Here is a 10,806-nt window from a genome sequence, read left to right as displayed (position 1 = left end):
AGTATAAATTCTATATAACTACAAATATATAAATACTATATATTAATAAATGAAATTATGTGATTTCCATTATATGTTTTAATAGATATACAAATGATATAGGTTCGTGAATCCGTGGCAAACCTTACACTTGTTCAATGATGTTATATGTATTTTTACTACGAAATACAGTATGGTGAGTTTCATTTGATCCCTTTTACTCTTTACATTTTTGGGACTGAGAATACATGCGCTGTTTTTACAACTGCTTTATTAAATGCTTTTGAAATATATTTTGAACTGCGAATACATGAAATGCTTTTATAAATGTTTGACGAGATAGACACAAGCAAAACATTCCTCGAATGAATTATTATGCAGACAGAAGTTCTGCGGATTATTGTTGAATTATGTGGACATGATAATTGCCACCGTTGAATTATGTGGACATGATAATTGCCACCATTGAATTATGTGGACATGATAATTGCCACCATTGAATTATGTGAACATGATAATTGCCACTAATTGATATGATTGTTATATATCGAGAGAATGATTTTATACACAGGTTATGTGTATATTATTTTTTGTGCACAAGATATGTGTACAGTTACTATGATTTATGAAAATGGTTTCGTACACGAGAAAGATGTACTGTATTTAAAAGATATAGCATGTACATTACAGGTGGGTATAGGATTCTGGCCCATTTGTACCATGCAACATTTAAATTTTGTGGTCTATCAAAATGATGAATTTTATTGTTTAAGATAAACTTATGAACTCATCAACCTTTTGGTTGACGCTTGAAAGCATGTTTATTCTCAGGTATGAAAGAAATCTTCTGTTGTGCATTTGCTCATTTTAAGAACATTACTTGGAGTCGATCATCGCTCTGGAATCAAATGTTGATGACTTTGTCCAGTTGGATTAGGACGGGGCATTTCAGTTATGAGCGTGTCACTTTCAAAATGGGTTTTCAAACGGGATAGAGCTAAGAAAACTATGAGTTATAGCTATGGAGGTTATGGGTAATGTTCGTAGGTATTATTTGGAAGTCAAACTTAGTGTTTATCATCTCTGTTGCGTCTACGTACTTTCCTGCAATATTGAATCACAATATGGATACGTGAGCATTCATATCTTATCTTTTATATATTAATAGTGTATATATGTCTAGCGCTCGAGTATATATATTTATGCATGTTTGTATGCTAAATTTCATTGTTAAACAGTTTATGATGAATCACGAATTTAATACATATATTACTGATAAAAGGTATATGATATGCATGTTTTTGGAAAGCTGGCGAAAAATCAATAACTTTTCATTTAGAAATCGCGTAATTTCGATGAACGAATTAAAAGATATGATCAACTGAATTATGATTGATGTTAATTGAATTGCCTTTGAATCTGCAATTAAGATTTAAACAACTTGTTTGTAAGATTGATAAATTGGATTTTTTTTTTTAAATATTACCAGCCGAGTAAATGAATTCTTATATAAGGCACGTCTCGTTTTGTTGAACAATTGTCAAAATTGACTGTTTTATCATATTTTAAAGCCTTATGAAAACTATAGTCTAATTTTACAAGAATTGGGAAACTATGTGAAATGTTAAAATGTTTCGATTGCCATGATCATTCAACTATAGTATTGAGTCAGATTGACTTTTTGAAACGACTTTTGATAACTTTTGTATGTCGGTCTCGAGCATTAGGATTGTGATACACTATGACCTGACCTAGCTTGATAGACATTTATTGACCAACATATGTTCTCTAGGTTGAGATCTACGGTTATTTGGTATTCCGAGTTTCGATCACATTTCGGTGAACGACTTTATGTGCTGCTAAGGTGAGTTTCATTTGCTCCCTTTTTAATTGCTTTTGCAATCTATATTTTTGGGCTGAGAATACATACACTTTATTTTAAACGCAATGGATACAAGTACATACTAAATTCTACACCGAGTTTGAACCGAAAATCCCTTAGCTTTGGTAACTAGTAAATGCCGGTTATAAGAACTGGTGGTCGCGAGTAGTTATATATGGATCCATAGGGCTTGACATCTCCGTCTGTTCCAGGTATAGAAACCCTAGCCTGAACTATAAAACAGACATATGCTATTTGAGGTTAGTACACATTGGATTGCGTGTATTGTACATGTTGGTTGCATGTATGTTAAAACATGGGTACTTATTATAACGTTAAAGCTTAGTTACCAGGGTGCTCAATCTTGTAGAATATTTTGATAAACGTTTCTAAAAGAATCAACTGAAATCTTGTGATCCACCTTTATATACAGATTATGCGATACATTAAAACTATGAACTCACCAACCTTTGTGTTGACACTTGTTAGCATGTTTATTCTCAGGTTCCGTAGAAGTCTTCCGCTGTTTGCTTATATGTTATACAAGATATGTGCATGGAGTCATACATGCTTTATTCGAGAAAACGTTGCATTCACAAATCATCACCATCTAGCTTATTTTGACTGCATTGTCAACAGAAGTATTATTGTAAACTATTATATTACGGTGATTGTCTATATGTAGAAATCATCAGATATCGAAAACATTTGATTTAAATATTCATTTATGGTGTGCCTTTTTAAAAGAATGCAATGTTTACAAAACGTATCATATAGAGGTCAAATACCTCGCAATAAAATCGATGAATGACGTGTTCGTCCATATGGATTTGGAGCGATGTCACATCAACTCAATAGTCAACGACTGAACGTAATTAGTTTTTATGAGCAGTCAAGCAACTCTATATTTTATTAGCCCAGACATTATCTTCAAATATAAATTTCTTTTAAAAATTCAACTAATGAATTATAATATCTTACTATACAAATTATGAAAATAAAATTCGTTCTCACTTTCAACATTCTTTAACGGTTTATTTATCTTTTACAACTTTCATTAAATTTCAAACATATTTCTATTATTTAAAACATATTACTACAATAGTAAATGAAGGTTTATTAATGATACAAAGGAAACGATAAAAAATAAAAAATTGTGATCCATTTGTGAGCCGTTTTCTAAAGAGAAAATGAAACGAAAATAAAATAAAAGAATATAAAACGAATATAAAAGAAAATTTGAAATGATATGATATGAAATGAAACAAAAAGGGTGTACCTTATAAGCTCTTTTTCAGTTTTCTTTTCACTAAAAAGAAAGTGATAGAAACAAAAGAAATGAATGGAAATTAGAATTGTTTTTTGATAACATACTTTAGATTTAAAATAAACGGATTACAAATGAAAACTATAATATGTTATTATAACATACAGTACAATATTTATATTTATATTTTTTTTGCTATAATTTATAAATAAATCGACCCGCTAACTTAATATTCTATCTCCGATTCTGAACCATTAAAGACTAACAACTACATTTTGCTCGTTTTGCATGCGTTTTACACCAATGTTGGGTGGAGTTGATCCTCCCCGAAAGCAATGGTGTCTTTTAACAATGTGAAAAGATTGTGAAATTCACCTTATTTTACAAGTAAGTTCTTTATGCTCTCTTTGCTCGCTTCTTTTCGTAGCATAAAAGTCTTATAATTTTTTATTTTTTAATTACCATTTTAGTATTTGCCCATGGAAATGTTGAATGTATTTAGCAAAACTACACTATATTGTCGAATTTATAAGTATTTGGCGAAATAGTAGTTGAAATCTCATAAATGTGAACTCACTAAAAAGACAATATTAAAAAAACATGATAAATACTTATATAGAGGGTTCTTATGTGACTAGAGTTTGTTTTAAAAGATACTTCAACTGATTTCTTTTTCTAAAAGTTATTTTTAATATCTTAATAAATAAATATATTAAATATTATCTTAAGCTTACTTAAACTAAGTAAATTAACTACGTAAATTAAGGATGACAATTGACATTCGATCCGATGGATATCCGTTTGATCCGTTTAAAGCAGGTATAGATGATCTAAATGGATAATAGTGGATATGGATATTGATGTTTATCGGATCAGATATTGATGACAATTTGTAAAATATAGATAAACCTGATTTCAGCCGAAATTCTTAAATATATAAAGATAGAATATGCAAATATAAATTTATTAATCATAACTATTCTAAGTTATATATAATATTTCATTAACTATATATATATATATATATATATATATATAGTGAGAACATGATTTTTAAAATTGGTGAGAACATTTGTGAACCACTCATTTATTAACAAACAAAAGTTACATGAGTAATTTAAATTAATCTCTCCTAAAAAAGTGGCTTAAACACATTTCATATTAATAACCGTTAACACATTTAATTAATATATTTCAACATGATTCAACTTTTTTGAAAATCTCAAACAGTATTGGATAACACTTTGATTTCAATCAAAACTATTAAAGGATAAAGATGTATTTTTTTTATTAACATCCCTAAAAGATTTCATTTTTTTCATCTCAAATTTCTGTCAGTTACTATATTTCTTCAATCGTTTCATTCGTGCATCCAATGATTCTGCTAATATTAATTGTTGTTTTAAACAAAGGTTGCATCAGTTTAAAATGCAGGGATGAATACATACATATACCTTAACATCGATGCATGGAGTCATGGTGGAAAGAACTAGAGATACATACCAATATCTTTTCTTATTAAAAGGATGCATAGTACATATAAACGAATTTGAATACAATAATAAACAACTCAATGTATGCAAAATTTATAGGTGTCAACAAGGATGCATCATCAGTTCTTATTGGATGCTTACACTAATTCTTAACATGTATCCATTTATGTAATTTAGTTATGGAATTGAAGAAAGAATTAAGGTTGAGCAAAGATACGTGCATTTGCATCGTCTTATTCTTATTCGGTTAACTTATTTATCACATTAATTTATTTTCTTCCTATATTTAAGGCTTCAATTTAATTTATTTTCAAAAACTTGTGGCTGATATTTATTCTCACCAAAAATTAAGGTGAGAACATTCTCACATGATCACATTTCTATATATATATATATATATATATATATATATATATATATATATATATATATATATATATATATATATATATATATATATATATATATTTCTTTTACTTTTTTATTGTATTAAATTTATATTATTTCGATTTCTTAATAATGTAATACTTCTCTTTAATTGTAGTTTCGATCAGCGTAAATCTGAATATGATCATATTATAATATGTATGGTGTTTATGTTGTAATCAGTTATATATATGTATATATATACACATAAGTTGTGACGGACTAGTCAATTAGGTGATTAAGAATTTAAGAGCATAGATGTTATATACGTTATTACTTATTTTTAAGTAATAAATTATAACAAACTATAACTTTTAATAGTACAACAAGAACAACAAAATCCAATTCCACAAAAGTGGGGTATAAGGTAGGTAAGATATAGACAATCTTTACTCTATCCTAGAATAAAGAGAAATCATTTCTCCAACCAGAGCGAAACACCCCCAAAAGTAAATAAACTCTTCACTCTCAATGTTCTATGGATAGAGAGATTGCTTCCGAATGAACATCCGGCTAATGAGTAGGTTATATTAAAAAAAAAAAAAAAAAAAAAAAAAAAACGTGTGAGACCATAAAAATGGTAGAATCAAATTCCTATGGATTTTAAACTTTTCTGAAGTTCAATTTATGCTTTAAGAGATAGTCAAATCGCTAATAAATAGGCATTTTCTGTTGACTCTGAGTCATATAACTTTTAATAGTATTTAGTTGAAAAAAATATATAACTTAATAATTTAATGTATATTTCTTAATCAAACTAATCAATGTGATATAGATATTTTTTTTCGGCGAAAAGAGAATTATATTAAATAAACTTCATCAGAACAATGAAGATGACAAAAATTACAATGCGAGAGGCCTTTTGAGCTTAAAAGAATTGACAGAAATTGAAAGAAAACATATAACAAACTAATTAAACTCCTAAATTGGAAAGGCTAAAACCAACCATGTGTGGGATTAAGAGCCCACTCTAAAACCAGGCCCGCTGGATAGCTGACCGAAACTCCCAAAAAAAGAAGTCCACTTGAAAGCCCACATGAGACAAAAAAGCCCCATATTGGAAGTCCAACAAACTGGGCACAGAAGCCCAAGTAACAACAGAAGTAAGAACGAAGCGGCATTGAAATTGACGAGAGTTCATCCCCAATTGAAAAGACTAAACGTAATAAAATCTTGAGAGAAATTGGGAACAATAATCGAAGGATCGAATTGGAGCCTGACAAAGGCGAGGCAAGTGAAATCAATTTGATTAAAAGCTGAGAATTAGGCCGAATTGAAAAGAAAAAACAGAGAAAAGTGGTATGGAACGAATCAGACACTCGTGAAAAGCTGCTCGAAATCTCAAAGGAGTCACGAAATTGATTAATTTCTTCGAAAGCCAAGCTATTCAGAAGAAAATTGAAAATCTTTAATTCTTCTATGAACAAAATTACATTGATCCTAATTGAATGAGCTTGGAAAAGATACATGTTGAGACGAATCATGTACAACCTAGTGATTGATTCGCAGTTGTAACAAAGTAATCTCCACGAATAGGTATTTCAACAACCCAACTTTTGTTTTTAACAATTGTTTTCTTCAAACCGACACCCGGATTAGAAGAATGAAGGTTCGATATGGCAACTAGCGATTGAGAAGCTAAACAAAATATTATTGTTTTGATATTTTATTAGGCGTGCCTCGTTGTTTGGAAGGTTTAGAAGGCGTACTGTCAGGGGTCATGTTTTCCATAAAAACACCAAATTTATACATCTCTTCTTTATACGATAGTTTTGTTGAACCAAACTGTTGGTTTCTGTTATACCTGATATTGCAAGAAGATTGTCCAACAACATGGTTAATTTCGCTAGAGGTATCGAATATATCGGAGATATTGGGGACCTCATCGATCCAACTTGACTTCTTGCTTTTGCCACTGTTTTTTGGAGCCACAAGTGGTTGAAGAAAAACTTCTTTAGAACCTGACTGAAAGTTCCTGTTTTTAATTTCTTCACAAGATTTTCGGCAAGAGGAATTTAGGCATTGATCGTCTGTTGCAGGTTTGGGAACTTGATCATCTATGAGTTTGGAAGCGTAGGATTTTTTAGGATGGATAGGAGAGGAGTTTATTAGAACAGGAGTTTTTGTAGGAACATGGAGAGAAGATAAAGGGTTTATTGATGAAGATTTTTGGAGGGTAGGAAAGTCATTCTCTTTTAAATTAACAGGTGAAACATGGAATGTTTTGGGAACTGCTGCCGAAAGTGGTTGAACAAAGATGTTTATTTTGTCTCTGAAGAATCACTGTCACAAGATTTGAACAATGTTTTTTTGATCTCATCTGCAATACCAGAGGACCCACAACACTTATCTTTTTGGGATTGGACAGCCTTGGTTACCTTTTCTAAAGAGTTATGCACAACAACGGTAATATTTTTCTTTATAGGAGTTTGGAAATTCAAATTTTCCAAGATTTCTCCTTCCTTCGGCAACTGTTCCGATATCTTTTCCGGTGACTTATCAAACGTTTCATGACCGGAAAAAACATTTGGAGACTTTATTTTTAATTTCTCCTCAGCTTCCAAAAATACTTTTAGCCAAGAATTATATTCTACGATGGACTCAACGTCAACCATCTCCATTTCTTCATTGTAATTAATCTCTTCAACCCATAAATTGCAAGTTTCCAATTCGCCAATGTTGGCTGTAACCATCTTTTCGATTGGGCCCGGCTGTAAACTTCGATTAAAGCAAAGACTACATCCGCTCTTTTAAGATTATACGATACACTATTGATATGCACAACTCTGCCAAAGTGCTCAGCAACTACAATGGTACAATTAGGGCTACAATATTTAAATGGAATACCTGATATTGCCACTTTAGCGAAACGAGAGTACTTATTCAAACGTTGCACCATCTGGATTACGTCAATAAATTCCACCTCGTTCAAGGTTGGACCCATTGTCATTCTTTTGAAGCTATCTTCATCGGAACATTGAACGATGTAACCGAATAAACCCCACGCTGAAATTGCTTCAATAGCAATGAAACGACTTTTTAACCAAATAAAAAGTTTGGAGGCTGTGATTGGAGTTTTGTCTACGATTAATGCAGAAAGATGAAGTCGTTTGCAGGTATCAAAATTCTTTGAAAGGTTTATGGAAGGCAAATTAGCTGTGGTAGCAGTGGATTTAGGGTTAAGAGGACTAACATTGTTTTTAGGAAGAATTTCAACATTCAAATCCTTTTTTGCATATCCCACTGTAAGTTTTCTACCATTAATGAAAACGCCATTCATTGAGGTTAAAGCATTAGAGGCTTGGGAAATAGTTTCAAATTTAAGAAAAGCATATGAGCGATCCTTTTTCCATGAAATACCAAGAATCGATCCGAAAATTTTAAAGGAATTTTGAATGTTACTAAGATCAGTGAAACGGGATAAGTTGCCCAAAAAAATGGAAGATTTAACAGCAAATGAGGATTGATTTCTGTGTAGGTTTGGGATTGAACGATTGTTAGTTTGAGAATATGAGAAATTAGTGTTAATTGGGATGGAATTTGGGAAGGTTGGATGGAAGGGGTGAGAGAGTTTAGGAGCCATGAGATCAAAAATAGTGAATTACGTGAATGTTACTTGATCAGGATGTTTGGGAGGTCTTTAATGAATCACCATTAAAGAGTAGTGAATATGTTCGACCAATGAGTTTGTCATACTCTTTGAGACAAATGATCGAATAGTTGGTGTGCAACTCAAAAAAAGGGAAGTGTAAGCCATAAACAAAGGATGGGATCCATTTGGTGATTATCAAAGTCAAAGGAAAAATGATGAAGATGTAAACAAGAAAAGAGATGGAAGTTACAATGTGAATATGGATACATATAGACATAAATATGAATATGAATAAATAAATAATTATACATAAAAGTGTTATGTTTAATGAATATAGATGTGTGAATACGGATGTCAAAAAAATCTGTACCGATGAGAAAACTCGAGACCCAATATATTTGAGCCGGGTTTGGGTCGGGAAAATGGGTCTAGGGTCGAATATGAGGATAGTTTTTAATTTTTTCGCGAGTCTGGGTCCGGGGATGGTTTTATACACAATCCCAATTACCCGGCCCATATACCTGAAAAATACCGAATCCATATACCCTGCCCGTATACCCGATAATCCGACCCGTATACCTGATAATCCAACTCGTATACCAGAAAAAAAACTCGAATACCCGTGGAATAACCCATTTACCCAATAGTTCATAGGTAAATGGGGACCCAAATACCCGTGGGAACATCCGTTTACCCGCTAGTAGTAACTAAATGGTGACTTGACGGGTTCGGATCCGGATTTGGGACGAGTTTTTCTAATCGGGTTCAGTTTTGGGATTACCTAAACCCGACCCGATTGTGAATACGGTGTGATCTTATTCATATCTGATCTATCTATTAGTGAACTATATTAAGCTCCTGGTAAATAATCAAGTGGAAAGGGTCAAGTCACTGTAAGATGGAGAATACAGAATCAGCCATGGAAGCAACAAAACCACAAAACCAAAATCAAATAAGTGGGCAACACGGTAACCTAATAACAGCGTCCACCGATGAACACCTAACAGACATTTATCATCAAATCAGAACTTCAAAATCCCCTGTATACATCTTTACTATCACTTATGTTTTTCTTTTTTCATTAATTTGATATATAAAGTTCACTAATTTTTGCTTTTTTTGTCCATAATTTGACAATTGCAGGCTGTTATCAACTTTGGTGCATCTTGGTATGTCAACTCTACATCTTATTTTAAGATATATTCATGAAATTGAAATTTGTTCATTTTGGGATGATGATACTATACTTTGAATACAAGGTGTTCGATGAAATGCCTCAGTGAACTATGACTTTGCTATTTGCATCCTGGTGCTTGATTAACATGAATTTTAAGTCTGCACAGTGCAAATTCTGTAGGGTTTGTTTAAATACAAAGATGAATATTGGAGTAAAGAAATAGACATATCATATAAACATTTTAACTTAGAAGTTCATTATTAATGTTCATTGTCAATGTTTATATAATTATATCGTTGTGTTTTGTCATTTACAGGTGTCGTGCTTGTGCCGAGATCATGCCTTCGTTCAAGGAGTTAAGCAACAAGTTCCCGAAGCTTTCTTTTGTGTATGCGGATATTGATGAATGCCCAGAAACAACTCAACATATTCGGTACACACCTACGTTTCACTTCTATAGAGGCGGTGAAAGGGTTGATTGCATGTTTGGTGCTGGCGAAGAAAGGTTGCACGACCGTTTGTGGCTACATTCTTAAAGACATTGTCAAGTATGATCAATCTCATTTATTAACTTCACTAATGTTGGCATTTTCATGTTCTCTTGATCACTGTTGTAAAAATCCCTGATTACTCCTTTATAAGAACAAATCATTTTTAAGAACAAGACAATCCAATTTTACAAAATCTATTTATTTAATCGGTCAGCGTCGCTTAATGGGTCAAAATTAGATTTGTTGATCAAATTCAGATTTAGCCGGTCAAAGTCAAAATTGGTCAAAGTCAAAATTAGTCGAATTTAAACTAAAATTCAGAGTTTTTAAACAAATAAATGATTATGTTTATGTTTCTAGACAGTTATGTTATTATTATTTTATTTATTTATTTTTTTATGGTTGTATTTTCGAAATTTATTATTTGAATGTATAAAAAATTAAATCTGATTAATCTGTGATTAAATTAATCATCTAGTTGTCGATTACTCCCTTAAAA

The 10,806-nt window shown here is 31.5% G+C and overlaps 1 protein-coding gene across 2 annotated transcripts; it reads left to right on the top strand.

Annotated features, from left to right (window-relative positions):
• Positions 1-3,447: 3,447 nt before the first annotated feature.
• LOC139877595 (thioredoxin-like 3-3) lies at positions 3,448-10,656 on the top strand. 2 transcript variants are annotated; one of them, XM_071865028.1, is made up of 4 exons: positions 3,448-3,515; positions 9,495-9,681; positions 9,783-9,808; positions 10,133-10,656. In XM_071865028.1, exons 2-4 carry the CDS (start codon positions 9,538-9,540, stop codon positions 10,350-10,352), a joined length of 390 nt encoding a protein of 129 aa, XP_071721129.1. In that variant the 5' UTR covers positions 3,448-3,515; positions 9,495-9,537; the 3' UTR covers positions 10,353-10,656. The 2 variants fall into 2 exon arrangements, with proteins under 2 accessions (XP_071721129.1, XP_071721128.1); XM_071865027.1 differs by lacking the exon at positions 3,448-3,515 and having other exon boundaries at positions 9,430-9,681; positions 10,133-10,655.
• The last annotated feature ends 150 nt before the right edge of the window (positions 10,657-10,806 follow it).

This window comes from Rutidosis leptorrhynchoides, chromosome 11, assembly GCF_046630445.1.
Source record: "Rutidosis leptorrhynchoides isolate AG116_Rl617_1_P2 chromosome 11, CSIRO_AGI_Rlap_v1, whole genome shotgun sequence".
Lineage (NCBI taxonomy): Eukaryota > Viridiplantae > Streptophyta > Magnoliopsida > Asterales > Asteraceae > Rutidosis > Rutidosis leptorrhynchoides.
Note: the sequence above shows the minus strand (reverse complement) of the source record. Positions and strands in the feature narration are given on the sequence as shown.